The sequence below is a fragment of the Esox lucius genome, chromosome 9 (assembly GCF_011004845.1).
Source record: "Esox lucius isolate fEsoLuc1 chromosome 9, fEsoLuc1.pri, whole genome shotgun sequence".
Lineage (NCBI taxonomy): Eukaryota > Metazoa > Chordata > Actinopteri > Esociformes > Esocidae > Esox > Esox lucius.
The window spans coordinates 10,693,210-10,713,050 of record NC_047577.1 but is presented as its reverse complement, the minus strand read 5'-3'; the positions used below and the strand labels follow the sequence as shown (position 1 = coordinate 10,713,050).

The 19,841-nt window shown below is 43.1% G+C and overlaps 1 protein-coding gene across 1 annotated transcript; it reads left to right on the top strand.

The window, feature by feature from the left end:
* Positions 1 to 352: 352 nt before the first annotated feature.
* On the top strand, positions 353 to 19,773 carry cusr (Copper-only SOD repeat protein). The gene is made up of 11 exons (XM_034294063.1): positions 353 to 400; positions 6,692 to 8,542; positions 8,861 to 9,107; positions 10,159 to 10,258; positions 11,135 to 11,212; positions 12,676 to 12,780; positions 15,120 to 15,252; positions 15,460 to 15,574; positions 15,999 to 16,123; positions 18,597 to 18,677; positions 19,275 to 19,773. Exons 2-11 carry the CDS (start codon positions 6,730 to 6,732, stop codon positions 19,367 to 19,369), a joined length of 2,892 nt encoding a protein of 963 aa, XP_034149954.1. The 5' UTR covers positions 353 to 400; positions 6,692 to 6,729; the 3' UTR covers positions 19,370 to 19,773.
* Positions 19,774 to 19,841: the final 68 nt, after the last annotated feature.

The window sequence follows — 19,841 nt, the reverse complement described above, 5'->3', positions numbered from 1 at the left end:
TGAAGTGTCTGGGAACAATAATTGATAATAAGTTAACCTTTGAACCAAATATGGATGTTGTTGGTGCAAAGGCCCATCAGCGCATGCACTTTCATCATAAGCTCAGATGTTTTAATGTGGACACCACTTTTATGAGGATGTTTTATTGAGTCTGTATTAACCTTTTTTACTTGCTGGTTTGGGTCATTGTCCTTGAAAAACAGAAATAGGTTGGAGAGAAATGTAAGATTGTGCAGTAAAATTGCAGGCATGAATCTTAATGACCCCTCCCATCTGTACGAAGTCAGAGCCACAAAGGCCCAGTCAATCCTTGCTGACCCTAGTCGCCGCCTGGTCACGGAGTTCTAGTTGCTTCCATTGGGTCGCAGACACAAACTACCGAGACGCCGGACCAGCAGATGTAAGAATTTAAGAATTATTTTGTCCCTGTGGCTATTGGCCTTCTGAATGACATCAAGTAATTCAATGTTTTTTATGTATAAATTGTTGTGTGGTGTTTGGGGAACTAATTGTGTTGATGGTGGAATGTACCGCTGGCTGTGCAACAAATTGATAGTAAAGATGACTTATTATTTTAAAGTAGCTTTGCTGCACCCGACAATACTGCTGGACAGTAGTCAAGATGGGACAAACCCACAGCTTTAATACCTAGCACTGTTGATCTCTGTGTCCAAAATGCAGATCCTCTCGTCATCTCTGCAACAACATTTGTCAATTTGACCACGATGACAGACCGTCCAATGTTTGTCCACGGAGTTTAGGCCTCCTCACTTTGCTCAGTGGTCTTACCTTTTATGCATAATTCCAGTTGGGGTTGAGTTCTTAGAGAACATTTTGAGCCAGATACAATAGCGCCTAGCTTAAGCTGTGTTTAGGAATGGTTTTTGTGGTTCATCACTCATTCTGGGACGGACTGGGATTTTTTTCAAGTGAGATCACTGACTGTGGAAGCCGGCATGTAGTACTGAATCATCAGAATACAGAGGTACTCTAGCTCACTGCAAGGCAAGTGGCAAGTCATCCTGAGAAACACGGCTCCGAACATCTCTGACATTTGAAAAGCTTCCCTGCTCAAACCTTCTCTGAGCTAAATCGGACTCATAATGAACAGACCGAGAAAGTTTCTTCTTTCAATAAGAATTCATGATATATAACATCAAGGCTCTGCATCGTAATCACTAAAATCCAGAAATAATGCTCGAGCTATTGTGTCATCTCATTATCAAATTATTTCAGCCAGTCATTGTTGATCCGGGTTAGTGCAGTTCCAGCTCAGTGCTGATATATTGACAGTCAATATTAACTTGTCTTCTAAAGAGACACCTTGGATTTGGTCGTACACAATTATCTCTATTAGTTTTACAATGACTATGGTTTGAAAGTACAGTCTGTAATAAAAATGTAACATTTAGAAATAAAAAGTCATCCTAAGGGATTTTCCAGAACAAATATTGAGTTGTCAGTTATACTCAAATGAGTTGTAAATGTTTTGAAAGCCTGATCTATATGTAAAACCATATTAAAAATCAAAATTAAAGCCATCCATTCAGCTTTGAGAGCATGTGACATCTAGAGAGTGCTGAAGAGCAAAGCCAACAAAGTTGTATAAACCTTTCCCTTGTCCCTCACAAATGTATGCAGTTTCAAGAAATGTAATCTGACTACAAATTGCTTTCGTTTACTACATTAAAAAAAATGTCATTCAGGTTTTTCACACACGAGAGAGAGAAGAGAATTTGTTTTGCTGTGTGCGTGTGTGTGTGAATGTGAGAGACTTACCAAAAAATAAAAGTGTCAGTTATATTAACCTAGAAGGGAATCGCAACAGGAGAAGATCAAGATGACAAACTGACAGAAGGGATGGGGGTAAGAAATAAATCTAAATATATCCATTATTCACTGTGTGTGTCAGTGAGCAATGAAAACTATTTTCTACAAAAATACATATTGTGAAATGTTCCTATTAAGCATTCTGACTTCTGTCTTAATTTGTGAAATCATTGTTTTGTAAACGTTTAAATCTGAGACCCACCCAATGATTAAGTGAAAACTAATTATTTAAAAGCACAGTGTAATCAAAATGTGATTAACAAACCAGTAACAGTGAAGATTCCAAACCTCTCAGAGAATGACACACCATTTTCAGTTTTACCCCTCCACTCAGACTACCATCTGCCTCACTTTTCATTATTTAAATGCTAGTGAAATATTGAATAATGCACAGAAATGACATCCATGTAGAAACTACTTTATAAAAGAAAGAGAGTCGCTTCGGAGTGGCAGTGCCTCACGTCACAACTGCGTCCCCGTGGTGAAGATTTCAAATCAAGGTCGAGGCAAACCGATGATGCCCAGGGGGTCCAGCACAGGGGGAGGTCAGTTAGGCTTAAACGCAGCCAGGGGAGGGGGTGGAAAGTTGCACTGGGCTGCCTTCTTGTGTCGCACTCTAGCGACTCCTTGTGGTAAGGACGGTTGCTGGGAATCTCCATCGTGGTAAAGTTGGGGAATGGGTGTTAAAAACACAAACGCAGATACCCTGTACGTGCGTTTGTGGTTTTCCCCTCCTGCCCTTATGTTCCTGCTTGTGCTCGTTGGTGTTTCCTACCTGGCAGTCATGGGGGCTGAGGTGGACCAATCAGTGGACACTCCTCCTAATTGCACCACCTGTTCCTTTTTTCCATTACCCAATCGCATCACACATCCCTGGTTTAAAAACCCAGTCAGTTGTTTCTTCCAGAGAGACTCTTTTGCTTTACCCCACATTGGACATAGACACTCTTGAGATACACACCCTTTTTGATAGACAAGACACTTTGTTCATTCGTACATCACTTAGTTTAACACATACATCTCACTTTGTCCTGTTTCATGTGAGTATGTATCGCTGTGGTGTTTTGTCTGGTGTTGTCTAGTCAATTATTTGCTGTTCAGTCCCTGTTCAACCTGTGTTTTGTTTGTCCCTTTGTTCCTGGGAAGTTTTATTTTAGCAGGTCGCCCTTGGGGGTATACAACCTGTAGGAAAACCTTGTCTAAAAACACTAGTTGGAACTGAGCGGACCACCCACTGTACTTATTGTATTGGTTAGTAGTCAGCTAAGCGGTTCTTGAGGCTGGCAAGTTCAGTTTAGGGGTGTTTGGACTATATTATTTCATTTCTTGGGTCCAGCTCAGCCCCTTTTCCCTAACCCCTTTACCGTGTGTTCATAATGAACGTTTTATGTTTGACGGTAGCTTTGGTTGTCTGTGTCGTTTGTTCTCACTGTTCCTTTACACTACACACATTTTCAGAGTTTTGTGTTACGGGTCTCAGTACCATCCACCCAAGACTGCTAGACCCACAGGGTTCATAACAATGGGTTTCCCTCAAAGGTCACATTTGTGCCAGAGAAACACTTCCTGGTTAAGCGAGCCATGTGATATGAGCCAGAGTGGCTTGGAGAAATCTTTCCAGAAACACCTACCCATTGAGCACTGAGGCAAGATGAAAAAAGGAAAATGGATGTGATAAAATTGGGAGGGCAGAAATATTGTGTGAAGAATTTAAATCAATAAGCAAGCGCTGTTGTGCCTGCACACTCAAATGATTATTATCCAACCCTGAATCTTCATATACAAATTGACAAAATTTCCATCCTGCAAGAGACTTGGTCTCGTCGGTTTGTGTGTGACCCTTTTAGAAAAACGTTCATTGCCGGACGCTGTTGATAGTGTATCTGAACACGAGCAGTCCAGTCACCACTACGACCACAAAAAAAGCGGGTCTCACTGGAATATTTCACCATAGACCACGTCAAAGTGCCCAGGGGAGGGAGGTCATCGACGGACTCCGTTTTGTTGAGAATGCTGTTAGATTTTCCTCACGGAAATGTTGACCCCATATGGATGTAACTCTTAATGAGGACGTACTCCGTAGCCTCTTCCTGTGAATACCGTGATATAGTATATTAAATAACTATTATTGTTATTATAATGACAACCACATTTTAGTATTTAAACGGACACTTGGCCAGCCTGATACGAATGGCTACCAGCATAATATTTATACTATTTGTAGAGTTTATCTAAACAATTTACAATTTAGTGAACTAGAAGGCACTCTCGTCCAGGATGACTCAGGAAAACGTTATGTGATGTGATGCTTCAGCTTCAAGATTATTGCGAGATCAAATCGTTGTCTGTTCGCAATTCGAGGTTTCTGTCGCAGCATTGGCCTGGGCAGCCTGCAGATCTTCACAGAGGGACCGGCCTTTAACGGCAGACAACGTTTGGAAACAAAGAATACCTACACACATCGGTACTTCCCCGTTTGTCGTTTCCTGTTTCAGAACCACATTGATTCCATGTCTGTGAGTGGGTGGCGAGGAAGTGTTCTGCAACTTCGAGATGAGATTAGCTGATCGCTGACAATGATCTGGTCATAGGCGTCATAGTTGTCGTAACCGGTAACCGGTAACCGGTAACCGGTGGAGCAATAGAGAGGTGAAGGCCTCCTGGCTTACAGTGGTAGTTATCAAGAGAGGTGAGATCACAGAGAGCTCATGGCTGGCTGGCTTGCTAACTGGTTGACTGACTGACTTACTGACTGGTGGGCCGACCGGAGGACTGGTTGGAACTACCTCCGATCTTACCTCCGTGTCTAAGCAGACGATTGGTTCAGTCTCTCCTGCTCCACCCACTGTAGAAGAGATTCCTGCTCTGCCCTCTATAAAAGAGACAGTGAGGGTGGGCTGGGCCAGTCATGTTTGAGGCTGGGAGAGAGAGAGACAGAGAGTGCGCCACACACAGACAAACATACACACACCTTTGACACACGCAGGGTTTCTTCTACTGAGACCGACGACAGACACAGAATACACACTCTTACACACTTCCACCTGTCACACACGTTTTCGTCTCACATTAATGTTACATTTTGTTTTACTCACTTTAAAAAAAAAAATCCCCAGACTCTCAGTAGGGTACACATTTGTCACCATGTGCCAGTCTTCAGTTCTCATGCTGTTAGCTCTTCTGGGTAAGTACCACAATGGGCTTTGGATACTTTGATTGGATTGCACTTTATTACTAGTATTTTAAGAGCTTGTTTTGTTTGTGTTGATGATTTGTGCAATGGTGGATGTAAATTGTCTTGTACATTGCTTCGTTAATACTTGCACTGGCATATTTAAATGTTTGACCTTTTAGACTGAGCCATGAATGTAGGGGAATAATCTACTATAATAATTAATGAAACTAAAACCAATTCTACATCCAAATGTCACTGCCGTTGAAGCATAACAGGAGATGCTCTTAAAAAAATATACTTTCTCACGTTTTAGAAAATCCATAAAACCCAATGAAACTGTCGCACTTTGCCGTTGTGGTCCTCCGTATGTTTGACCCAGGGCTTCGACGTCCCTCTGGTGAACATTAACAGACTTGTCTTCCAAACATTCCGGCCACATTGTTCGGCCCCGATGTCCACAGTCCACATGCAGCGACCTGATAGCGTTGCGTTTCTCAGCGCTAGCTTAATTGACAGAATTATCCCTGCATCCATCAGGCCCTGGACTGGCGGGCCCCTAAACTGGACTAGATGGGCATGTGTGGGCTTCTGCAGCCGGGGTTTGGAGCCGATACCACATTCTTCATGGCTTTATTGAGCCTTTGGCGTTCAGTCGGGCGGAAATGTGAGACCAGGGTTCTAAATGAATGTGTCACCAATTTACTCCTGATGAGGTCGAAAATCAGGACGCATGTGTACTCTGATCGGATCCATGTGTACCCCTCTGTTTAGATTAGGTGTGGAGGTAGAGTTCACTGTATACTGCACAGTATATGAGCTGTGTTTACTTGTTCCGGATATCCAGATGTGTGTTTGCCAATAAAAATTGCAGTCAGTATACTCACATAATTCGGCTACGATATGAAAACACTTTTCGGGAGCATTGTAAAACTGTATACATTTTAATAATCCAAATACTATAAAACATTTTAATTCTTTTTTATTTTAAACCACAGCAAAGTAAAACCGATTTTTAAGAAATCTCTTAAAATTAAAATATCAAGTACTTTAAGTGGCCAGCATCATGACTATAAGAATACTAAATATGTCAGATATAGGCAGTGGGGCAACAGGTCCTTGTAGTTTCTTCCTGAGAGTATTGCAAGTGTCCAGTCTACATACTAGAACGATATTGGGATTATTGCATGAAACCAGTGGCCATTTGTTTAGCAAACTTTGGAGTCTCACTGGTAACCAAACAAAGTGTGTTAACACAAAGAAATAACTGGTGGCAATTTCACACAATTACAGTTTGGAAATGGACTCACATTGTGTGACTTTGTGTCGACTTAGATTAGCCCACCTCGGTCCTTGTTCTCAGTCTTGACTCAGCTGGCTCTCAATCCAACAGTCTTGGTATTAACTGGGATTTCAGTAAGGTAGTCTCGAATACGATGATCAGGAATTGGTTTGTTTTCTGGCACTGCTCCCAATTGCTAAGCATTTGTTGCAAAAATCCCTGGAACCAAGATTCAGATTTTACAAACATCATGTCCAAATCATGTATTTACAGTTTATTGTGAAACATCTTTAATTTCCATATGCCTGTCTATCTTTGCCTGCCTGTCTGTCTCTGCCTGTCTCTCTCTCTCTCTGCCTGTCTGTCAGTCTGTCTCTGCCTCTAACTGTCTCCTTTGTGTTTTCCAGGCTCCACTTCTTGTACCCAGTTTCAGGCTGACATAAACATGGGCGGAATCACAGGGTGGGTGCGGTTCGACTCCACCTCTCATAAGGCAACCGTAAACGTGACTGGAACTGGCCCCTGTGGACGGTTGCTCAATCTCTCCCTAAGCGTGTTTCCGGTGATGTTCGGCCACTTTGTTCAGCCTTGCGTGGAAGCTAACGTAGGACCTAGCATCTTTACGTTTACCATCGATAGCACATTAAACGCCACTGTTAATGTTTCCGCTATATTTGAGCAGAGACCCAGTCTTGACGACCTCTCGTTGACCTTGCACACATGTAATGGAACCAAAGTGTGTACAGTCGTGCGGCGGTCAGGTGGTCAAATCGCGGTCCAGACTTGGCAGGCCAGGTTTTTCAGCACGGTCGCCGGCAACATTTACATCAGGCAGAATGTCGGACAGACCGATGCCAGGGTACTTTCAGATTTGGCAACTATTGGTCAAGCTGGTGCTATGGCAACCGACGTCAATATCTGGATGTCACAGAGTTCCGCTTTAGACTGTAAGGATCTTTTGCGTAACTTGGACGCCTCGTCTCTCACAGCAATCGGGCAACTCACAGCAGGCACCCCTCTCACACACGTAAAGTCTCGTTTGGACCTGGATGGTTACAGTTCCAACAACCGTTTCGCTCTGCTCAAACGCGGGTCCAGTTATACGTGCGCTGAGATTCTAGCGATGGACAAGAAGGAGGTGAGCGCCATGGTGAACATGCGAGGAGTCAAGGGTTACTTCCTCTTCCGTCAGGCCACGCCGTTCGACGTCACAGAGGTCCACGTCAACTTGACCAACCTCGGTGGCCGGGTCGGGCCCTATCACGTCCACCTGTTCCCCACGCCGCCAATGAGGTCGCCACCACAGACGACCTGCTCCAATGACAATGTGGGCGGACACTGGAACCCATTCGGACTGGATACTAAAGACTCCTCCTACCCGTCTGGACCCGGGTCAACCCACGACCGATACGAGGTAGGTGACCTCAGCGGTAGACACGGGGCGCTGGAGGGCAAGGCTCAAACGGACGCCACCTTCACAGACTTCAACCTGCCACTCTTCGGCCGGAACAGCATTGTGGGTCGATCGGTGGTTATCCATCAGCCAGATGGAGTTAGGTTCCTGTGCAGCAGCATAGGCTACCCAGGAGAGGTGCACGTGGCCAGGGCTACTTTCCGACACCCGGTGGTTGGCGCGGTCCAGTTCGTCCAGCACAAGAGCAACCCACTGTCGGACGTCACAATCTTCATGGATCTGTCCTACGGGAGGACATCGGCGAATGCCACTCGAGACCACCACTGGCACATCCATATGTATCCTATCAGTTCGGAGATGGACGCGGACCAGGAGCGCTGCTGGACTACCGGAGGCCACTGGAACCCCTTTGGCATAGAGACGGGGGACAGCAGCTATGCCCTCCACTGTGGCCCCTCCAGCCCCTTCTCCTGTGAGGTCGGCGACCTCTCCAAAAAGCACAGCTCCTTAGACCTCGGCACACAAGTGGGCGGGGCAGCTGCCAAACATTTCTTCACAGACACCACTTCCTGGTTGGGTCACCCCTCCGGTTCCATGATTGGTCGGTCTGTGGTCATCCACAGTGCAGGGGGCGCTGCCCCGAGGATAGCCTGTGCCAACATCACGGCTGTGCGGATGCCTGTGGCTGTATCGGGGTCCTGGCATGGACAAGGGGCCTCCAAGGGCCAAGTACAGTTCTCCCAGGCTTTTCCTCAGGGTCCCACCTTGATAAACGTCTCCCTGGCTGGACTGAGCTCCAAGGCTGGGGGCTACCACATCCATATGCTGCCTATAAGTACTTCAGGTACATTTAAATAGCTGTCTCATTCAGTTGTGTGTTGTGTGGTTTTATTGTTGTTTTTGGTGTGTTGTGTGTCTAGTGTCGGGAGTGACACAACCTCTATCCCAGACACTTCCCCCCTAGAAACAAGGTTAACAGTCTCTGGTCATTGGTATCCTGAGAGTCTACTCTTGAGAGTGTCTGAGGTTTTGTCTACAGTGTTTCGAATGTCAAGAAGTTCAGCTGTGCCGTGGTCAGAAATTTGAACAGCGTACCACAAAACCTGTTCCCATTGTAACCTTCCACACCATGTCTTCTTATTGTCATTGTCATGACACCCAGGGGAGCCCTGCTCCAACAACAACGTCATGGGTCACTTCAACCCCCTGTCCTGGAACGTGTCAGCCTCTCCAGCCCCGGGGTCAGGGACGGTGGACGAGTACGAGACCGGCGACATCAGCGGGAAGTTTGGTTTGCTGACGGAACGCAACCAGCTTCAGGCCCAGTTTCTGGACGGGAACATGCCCATGACGGGGCCCAGGAGTATAGTCGGGAGATCCTTGGTGGTCCACTACGCTAACGGGTCCAGGTAACCGTGGAGATTATATGCGTGCGTGGCGGAGTGTGTGTGCACGTGCATGCTTCCCCAACCATTTCTAAGGCTAAAATGACATGGAAAACGTGACAGTCAAAATCGTGGTTGATTATTTCCAATGCTTTTTTTAAACCTAGGGAAAATATGTCTCTGAATGACAAAAGAAATCCTAAAAGCAATGAAAACAATGGTGTTCGTGTGTGTCTGGATGAGATATAATCACGGGGTATATACTGTATAACCACAGTTTCCTCCAAGAACGCAATAACCAGCTTAACCAAAAATACAAAAAGGGGAAACGGTTGTAAAACGTGGTTATTATTTCAAGGCAGCTGCAGAATTTGTTCTGCATATTTGCGATACCATGATATTTACATCTTTGTTCACATAGAAGTGCATCAGCATCCGCCCAGCGCTCTGTGGGAACCAACTGTACTGCCAAGAAAATAGATGGCTTATCAAGTAGATTTATCTTATTTTCAGGTTAAAAACCCTACCATCCTTAAAATCCTAAGAAGCTAGATTATACCGCTTGTTTTTAGAAACTATGCATTGAATATCGTGTAATTTTTCTTGTTCCATTGGCAGATTATTTCACTTATTTCAAGCAAGTATCTCCTGAAATATAGTTCAATTGTCTTGTTCCATTTGGTTTGGATTTTTTACTCCACCTTCCTCTGTTCCTGTTGATAAGATGTCTTCAGGGACCTGCACAATTGTCTGGTGTCTGTTCTCTGAGTGTCTTAATGTTTTCCTTGGTGTTTTGGTGCTGTGGGTGGTCGACACCATGCAGACAGAACACACAGACATTTAAGTGAGTGTGGAACAACGTAGCAACTTTCTAGATCAGCCAAAGAAGGGCAATTTTAGGCTAGGCTCTTGAAAACAACACAACCTTTTCTTCTGGACTGTGTCATTTGTTCCACTCAACATCAACTTTTATTAACGGAACTGATTGTCCACAATATGTTGTTTTATTTTAGGAACATATATCATTGTATTTTGTTAACGCTGGGCATTTCCGTGTTTTTTATGTGAACTCCAGGATGCAGTGTGCTGACATCTCAGCTAAGAAAGCCACAGATGGACAGTGGGTGTTTGCCGAGGCCGTCTTTAACAGCACAGTAATAGGGAGAATCACATTGGTAAGACCTGGAACCTTGCTCTAGAGTCTAGACAATGTTCATTTCAGCCTATAGGACTAGACTATATTCAAAGAAAATAAATTAAAATAGCATCCAACTAATTTACTGTTTAATTCCTTCAATTGCTATGCATTCAATTATATCCAATTGTTACAATCTATGTCGACAATAATTGAAAATGAATTCCCTAATGATACAAAAGAAATTCACAATTGGCCTACACGGATTTCTTTTTGTGACTAATTCCAACCATCGAGTTTAAAATAACCCACATCGGCCTGGCTAATGTTATTGCTGTTATGATACGTCGGGTTACAGTCAGCTAGTGAATCAGTATTTAGCCGCCACAAAAACATGACACCGGATTTTCGGCTATGCCGGGCCTTTGGCAAAGAGCTTTGTTCGGTAATGGGGCATGCATGTACACGTGTGTCTATTTGTGTGCTTATATGTGTGTGTGCTTGTGTCTCTGCGTGTGACTATGGGGTTTGCATTAGCCCTGTTAGGACATGTGCCGAGGTTTCCGTGGTTAATTCTCTAGTATCCAGCGGACCCCGGCAGACCACGAAGCACTCGGGAGAACAGCTGTATTTGTCAGGCTTCTTTACAGAGTGGGTGTTAACAACCTCTTCTGCTCGTCTCGGTTACCGCGTAGCATGCTTGGAGAACCCATCAAACATCTTTTTAGACATCCAGATTCAGCCTCAGATGCAGTTTTAGTGGTTTTAGAGACAGTTTAGATCACCTTGTACGAACATCCCATAAAACAAACAACAAATGTTAACGGAATGAACAGTATACTCACGAGTCCTCAATATACTTCTACTTGGAATATGAATATTGCATAACATTAACAGTATGCACTCCTGTATTCAGTCCCAGCAGACCTTCCCTGATGGCGGCTTCAGTGACGTCACTCTGGAGGTAGACGTGCGTTCGTCACAGGAATACAACGTAAGCATGCATGTATCTGTGAGCTACGGAACCTCTGAGTGGAGACCAAAACCACACACATTGTTATTTTTTTGTCTTTTAATAATCTTGCTTGTCTTTGAACAAGCCTCCTTGATTTTCTTTAATTTTATGATTTAAAAAAAAAAGTTATCTTGTTATGGCCTTTTTGCTCATCTCTAGCAAGGGCTCCAATAATCGGGGATGGCACAGATAATAATGTACAAAACGGAAATACAGAACCAAATCAGCAACAATACTGAGTTATATTTTATTGTAACAATTGGCACTACAGTATCTACTGTAAAGGGGGGGGGGGGGGGGGGGGGGATCTACTAAAACAGGGGGATAAGAGAGTATTTTCTAAAAAGGGAGGCTTAGAGGTTTTCTATTGTAATATTGTAAAGAAAGGATGAGAGGATATTCGTTGTAAAGGGATATCTATTGTTACATCAAAGAAGCCCATCCAGTGTGTGGCAAGCCTTTGACATTGTGTTGTATGTTGGTTAACCCCAAGCAGATCTCCTGGGAGGTGTGGGAGAGGCCTGGCATTCAAGTTATGGTTGTTGTCTGTAATTATAGGCTGTTGCTCCTGTAGGTACAGTACGGTATTATGGGATGGAACAAGGTAGAGGAAATTACATTGAAGATGTATGATTGCATTTGACAATGCATACAGCTTAAGTTACGAGATACACTAGTTCTAACATTACAAAGCCTTATTCTAAGCGTGGTGAGAGAGCGACAAAGAGTGTCCGGCCCCCAATAGACCTTGGAGAGAATTTCTCACCACAACACATTTGGCGTTGACATCCTGGGGGGGTTGTCTGGGTATTTGCAGAGCGCTGAATGACTAAGGCTTATAAAACCTTTGGAATTGGTAACTCACAGTAGAACAGATACAAATTCCCGCAGAGAGTGTACATCCATTGGGAAAATGTCAAAGTTCCCCTCAGAGAACACATTTCAGCCTACTGTAAAGGAAGGGGTAAAGACTATTTACTATAAAGGAAGTTTGAGTGAGAGGGTTTCTGGTGTAAAGGGAAGCAGAGAGGGTTTGTGTTGAAAAGGGAGGCTCAGTGTTTCTCTTGTAAAGGGAGGCTCAGAGGGTTTGTGTTTTATAGGGAGGCTGAGAGGTTTTGTGTTTTATAGGGAGGCTCAGAGGGTTTTGTGTTGTAAAGGGAGGCTCAGAGGGTTTGTGTTTTATAGGGAGGCTGAGAGGTTTTGTGTTTTATAGGGAGGCTCAGAGGGTTTTGTGTTGTAAAGGGAGGCTCAGAGGGTTTGTGTTGTAAATGGAGGCTCAGAGGGTTTGTGTTGTAAATGGAGCCTGAGAGGGTTTTTGTTGTAAAGCGAGGCTCAAAATGAGGCTGAGAGGCCCTCTGGTGTAAATAGAGGTTTTTTGTTGTAAATGGAATTATTAAACCTCATCAATATAATCATGCCCCCCCCCCCCCCATTGTAACTAGGTAACAGAGGTTTCCTGGTTCATCACTAGTAATCGCTCTGAGGTGAATGACATCAAATGTACCGCTGTTGGGGACACATTTAACCCCTTCAACATGGAGACTGAGGTGAGTCGGTACTCTAATTTGTAGAAAATGTATTTAATGTATCAGTGGTGTTGTGATCAGAGCCATTAACAAGGTTTCAGAACATTTAGGGCAGATGAGGGTAAAAAAAGAGGCATCTGAGAAAAAGGGGTGTTTTCTACAATATCTGGATTTACATCATCTATAAAACACCAGAGAGCGCACATTAGCAACAGAGGATTTATAGCTTATCATGTTTTGAAATGCCGTGGAGGGTTTCTATGACAGTGCATGTAGAAATAGTCCTGTGTGTAATAATGGGCAGTGCCTGAGGTAAATGTCAAACAGTTGACTGTTGTTGTCTGGTGAAGGTGAACAGTGGCTTTTCGCAATGTTTCAAAATACAACTAGGGACAACAAACAGTTTGCTTAGAATTAGTGCCACTGGAAGTTTTGTGGACTATACATTCCTCTTCATATACAGTGAGGGAAAAGGTATTTGATCCCCTGCTGTTTTTGTACGTTTGCCCGCTGACAAAGAAATGATCAGTCTATTATTTTAATGGTAGGTTTATTTGAACAGTGAGAGACAGAATAACAACCAAAGAAATCCAGAAAGAAATGCATGTCAAACATTTTCTAAATTGATTTGCATTTTAATGAGTGAAATTAGTATTTGATCCCCTCTCAGTCAGAAAGATATCTGGCTCCCAGGTTTCTTTTATACAGGTAACGAGCTGAGATTAGGAGCACACTCTTAAAGGGAGTGCTCCTAATCTCAGTTTGTTACCTGTATAAAAGACACCTGTCCACAGAAGCAATCAATCAGATTCCAAACTCTCCACCATGGCCAAGACCAAAGAGCTGTCCAAGGTTGTCAGGGACAAGATTGTAGACCTACACAAAGCTGGAATGGGCTACAAGACCATCGCCAAGCAGCTTGGTCAGAAAGTGACAACAGTTGGTACGATTATTTGCAAATGGAAGAAACACAAAATAACTGTTTATCTCCCTCGGTCTGGAGCTCCATGCAAGATCTCACCTTGTGGAGTTGCAATGGTCATGAAAATGGTAAGGAATCAGCCCAGAACTACACGGGAGGATCTTGTCAATGATCTCAAGGCAGCTGGGACCATAGTCACCAAGAAAACAATTGGTAACACACTACGCCATGAAGGACTGAAATCCACATTTTGACATGCGTTTTTATTGATTTCTGTCTCTCACTGTTCAAATGAACCTACCATTAAAATTATAGACTGAGCATTTCTTTGTCATTGGACAAATGTACAAAATCAGCACGGGATCAAATATTTTTTCCCCTCACTGTATACAATGGTATAGTTGGTTTGACAGAATGTTAGTTTATGGATCTCAGTCGGCAATAGATTATCCTGTGATTTTGGTTTATAGTGTGATACGTTTTTAAATGTGCAGGGTTTCCCAATACTGGTCCTCGGGGCCCAAAGGGGTGCACGTATTTGTTTTTAACCAAGCACTCACACACCTTTTTTAAAAAGGCCTTTTCAAATAATTTGCAAAAAAACCTGCCAGCCTCTGGTATTCCCCAATGTTCTGAAATTCTGTTGTTACACCTGCTGTCAATCATCACAATTTACTTATTCAAATACAGTATATTATATATCCATATTATCGTTGTGTTGTTGTTATTATGCATTAGTAGCCTGAATTATATGAATACTAATTGTAATACATGTATTATTTGCCTAAATTCATACCATTCTGATTTTGTTTTAGTGCTTGTAGAGACCAGAAACTGTGAAACAATTAGGTTTTTTAAATTCAGTATTCCCCAGTTTAATGTCAATATTTCATGTTCTTGAAATGAGCAAGCTTGACTACTGACCATGACCATTTGCCTCAAACAGCTAACATATGTCAGGCTTATTGTAACTAGATAATGAAGATTCAATGAGGGGGATGATTTCTTTTGAATAAATCATAATGTTCTTGTAATTCACTGATCTTCCACACGGGGGACAAATCCAATGTGTAGCACCTTCTAATACATTTGTTTTTCATTTTTCTGGACTGATCAGTATTTTATTTGAGTTCTATAGTTGCACAGTGTTATCGAATCAGCAAGTGTGGGATTCCGGCAAAACTTTATTTTTATATTCCATTTAATCTTTGTCTCCATGCGGTGACACAGCCAAAACCACACAATCAAACCCCTCACAATGTGTTAATAACACGAAGTGAAAGACTGGGTTAGAATCGCTCTCTATAATTACACTGATCATGATGTTATTTCTACTGTGGGTTGGTTTCAATGAGCTCTGAACTTGAATGGGGGGGACACCCTTTCTACAAATCACATTTCAATGGTTCTTTCTACCCTCTGCTATGCTGTTTTGTAGAGCTCCAGTTGCTCCATAGACAGTGTTCTGGGGTGTGAGGTGGGAGATCTAACAACCAGACAGGGTAATGTCAGCTTGACACACAGACTGCTGTTCACTGACGCAAGCATACAACTGGCTGGAGACTACACAGGTATTACACACGCACACACACTCAGCCAAGAATCACAGTTGCCAAGTCTGAGTTTTTCCCAAAGATTGGGAGTAGATTGGATCATTTGATATGGATCAGAATTGGGTTACAGATATAAATGTATTCATATTGTTTCCCAAGATATTTGACTAAAATAAAATGCCAACCGTGGCAATAACAAGACCTTTTTTGGCGATGTTGTTGCAGTGGTCCACAGGTCTGTGGTACTAAAGAGCGGCACCAAGGTTCTGGCGTGTGCCGACATCCTCCCACAATCCCCTTGGGCGGTGCAGACCTTCCCCGTTGGCACGTCTTTCAGCAGGTGCGTTTGACCAAGCAGGCGTTGACCCCAGGTCATCTTGTTTTGGGAACACATGCATGACTCATGATCAGGTATGAAAACGTAGTATCATGGCGTGAGAAAGGTGTGGAAATGTTGGAAAAACGTTGTGGGAAACGTTCACTGACAAATATGTCATACAAATCCAACCCATTCTTAAACCCTAACACAGTAATATTAATGTCAATTTGAATGTCATCCAGTGACATTAACATATTTTGTTATTAGGCACAGATGTTAGGTTCTGTATTTGTTCCGTTTGGGTTTTGGCATTCATTTAGCTTTTTTTCTGGAATACCTGTGACCCACAGCACGACCAATGCCTGTCACAAATGTCGTCCCTTCCCCACCAGATACATACAAAAACACAGTTACATAAATTGTTAAATTTCAATATTTTCTCTAGATATGACTTCCGCAGTAAGGTGGCGGATGTTCTGGAGGTCGACGTGTCCAGGGTCACCATCCTTCCAGGGTCTCCTGTGGCCACGAGGGACGGGACATGCCTAGAAGTCAGCTATCTTGTCTCAGGTACAACCACTCATATGCAGTATGTGTGTCTGTTGGTACCGCACGATTATGTCCAGGGTTGCACACCATTAAATTACTAAACATGCTGTCTTTAAGTATTTACAGTATATTAAATCCCCTGGTATTTTTTTATTTTTATGACAGATAAGCCTCTGGAAAGAATTGTGACACAAACTGCAAATGTTACCTAATTAACTCGTGTCCATGAGGTGTGTTCAGGGTGTTTATGGTATCCCACAAAAACAATGACCAGGAACTCTCCATTGCCTGCATCCTTGTCACTCAGGGACGTGTGGCCAAAACACCAAATTCATCACAACCAAGATAGATTTACCACATGATTACCAGAAATGCGTCTGTCAGAAAATTACCGTAATACCTGACCGTACCTGCGGGGGATTTCAAGGAGGCTGCGTTGTTTTGACAATAACAGACCAAGACGGTCACCTCTAACGGTGCTTGCTTGAGGCCTAAGACGATCAGTCTGCAGCAACTGAGGAAAAACAGACACCAGCTTCCTGGTGTATTTTTAATTTTAAAACGAATCTCACCGTTTTCTTAGTGTTCGATCGTCCCAACACAACTATTTTGGTCTTTGCCACTGAAGACGACAATAGGCCCGGCAGGATTAGCGCAGACTGTTTTTAAGGGCAGGACTAGGCTCAACCATTCAAAGAAAACTGACCCTAAAGAGTTTCTACCTGCTCATTCTTCAAAGAGGTCTCAGTGCATGTTTTCCCCTTGATCATACGTCTCCCTATGGCCAGTGGTTGAAATACGATCCCTTAGACCTATTAGAGAAAAGTGAATAGGTACATTAAACGCTATTCAGTGGGAGTTTACTGGAAACGGTTTGAATGTTTTTTTAATTATAATTTTAAATGCTGTATTTCATATTATATTACCAGAGAACAATTACCAGTGCTTATGTGTATTGCTTTCAATTACCTGTCAAGTAGCGAGAGCCTGTATGCTAGGAGCCGTGTGGACTTTTCCCAGCATTAAGCCTGGTCTTTTTCTCAGCCTGCACGATCCCCTCTGAGACTCTGGTCCTGTGTCCTAAACTGCCCTTTTCCCCCTCTGTAGTGTACTACTTTTGACCGGGGTCCATATGGTTGTATGCAGAGAATAGGGTACCATTCGGGACGCGCCCGTGTCCTAGCCACAGGTTAGGGTTAGTAGTCGGGGCCCCTGTGTCCATTAAGACAATGAACAATTCTGCCCATTGAAACCTGCATGAACTGCTGGGTAACCTGACCCTGGCGTTGAGCGTCTGGCTGCATGCCAAGCAGCCCCCTATTCTCTGTATAGAGCAGTGCGCCACGTTTGACCTGAGCCCTGGCTGCCCAGAGCTAATGTAGCGCGCTAAGCAGGAAAGAGGGTGCTGTTTGGGATGTCCCCGGCCCGGTCCGACACCAGAGATCGACGTAGGAACCAGCTTGACACCAGAGACACCAGAGATCGAGCCGGTTCCTCGAAGACTGCGTAGACATTTAAATTGACACGCTAGTCAGTTATTATGCGCTCTGATACGGAACACCATGTGGGAACAATTAGGCTTACAGACTTGTGTATTTGGCAACAGCTTTCAGCTACTGGTCAGACACTGTAACTTAAAGGCCGCTTCCCGAATAACACGGAGAGGAAAACACACTGTGTCGTCAGAGGAACTGGAGAAAGGGAGACAAAAGCTGTGCATGCTTCTAGACAGTCTTTTTTACTGTTAAAAAAAATAAAACTTCTGTATATGGGTGGCACTATCTAGTACTTTAATTGCTTTGGTGTGTAAATGTAATATACAGAACTGTGCTAAAGTCTTAGGCTACAAAAAACGAATTAAAGACTAAAGCAGTAAAATAGCTAAAGAACATTGTAAAAACAAAGACATGTGGCTACAATGAAAAGTAACAAAGACACAAGGCTACAATGAAAAGTAACAAAGACATTTGTTTCTGTTGAAATGTTAAGATTAATTCTCCTAAGGATCTTGCAGGATTTGCCATAACTCTTCTTTTGACATGCTGGTGTCTTCGTTAACCATTGCTTAAGGCTCTGGTTGTTGCTTCATGCTTTGCGGTGTCTCACGGTTAATGTTTGTACTCTGGTTCCAGGTGACACTACCAGATTACAAGCACTGCACTTGATTTCTTTCTCTTCCTCAGTGAAGTGACCCTTTAATTATAGTTCACCAAATGCATACTGCATTTTGGGTCTTCAACTCTGCTATCTGCCTTTAACTTGCCCAGTTTCTTTACATTTCTTTGAACATAATGCAATGGGTTAATTATGACTGACATGTTGATCTTACAAATAATGAGTTGTGCGTGATGCAAGGTCATTTGTAGGTCAGTCAGCTGGCACTTTATTTTGTGAGAGGTTCAAGATCTCAAAAGGATGTTCTCACGGCCATTAAAACGATTTACATTTTGGATAGTGTTTTTTCTGTCTAAAACCATGCAATGTTGACTTACAGGGGACGTGAGTACAGACAAGATGAACTCTGTCAAAGACAGTCCGAAGATGGGCCTGCTGAGACAGACAAAGGTTTGCTCAAGTAAGCAAACTATTTTATAAACACTAACACACACATCCCATCCCTCAGCAAACACGCATACACTGACTTGATTTCCTGCCTGTTGGGCCCTGTCCGGGAGATGGGGTCCTGGTCCACACCTGCGGAGTAACTGGTTTGGGGGGCCCGTTGCTGTCCCTGTCCTTGTCCACCTGGTCATACTTTTGACCCAGTCTAGAATCAAATAGACTCTGGATTTAACCCAGAGAAATGTATTTATTATTCTAATTGGACTCTTAATATCTCACCCAGCACAGCCAGAAGAGGACTGGTCACCCCTCTGAGTCTGGGTCCTCTCTAGGTTTCTTCCTAAAATTCGGCCTTCTTAGGGAGATTTTCCTAGCCACTGAAATCCAACACTACTGTTTGCTCCTTGGGGTTTAAGGCCGGGTGTCTCTGCAAAGCACTTTGTGACAACTGCTGTTGTAAAAAGGGCTTTATAAATACATTTGATTGATTGATTGACTAGTACATAATACAACAAGTGTGGCATCAGAAACTAATAATAGCAAATACGACTTCCTATGTTAAATCTTTCTTAATGTAATAATATCTTTCATCTGACTTTTCATTTGCTAGGAAGTGCTGGACTACGATGGGAGCCAGGGAGATATCTGACAGTGTTCACTATAGCTGCAGCCTATGTCATACACTCTTTGATGATCCACCAGTAGTTCAAATCCTGTACATGTTAACCCTAATAGGAATAAACACTGGTACTTTTCCAAGCTGCAATGAAGTTTACATTTAAATGCCAACTTCCTGTATTATATTGTAAAATGTCAAAGTTTGGATGAATATTGCTGAGTATTTTGTTTAAGGTCAATATCCAACATCAGAGCAAAATTAATAAGACAAGAATTGTTCATTTGTGAAGCTGTGCAGTTTCTGCTCATCCAACCTGCAGTTTTGGAAACTGATGCTGTACATTTATTCCAGTCGGCCACTATATTCATGCGTTTTCTCATGGTTGTCACTGCCACATTTCAATCCATTTTATTTTCAAGTCTTGTTTGTGTTTTTATTTATTTACAAAGATTTTGATGATTAAGAAATAAATTTGGATACATCCCTTTACAACTGCAAACGTATGTATTGTATGAAATCTTTACAGGCCTTTTCCTTCAACGGAGGAGCTTGCACACC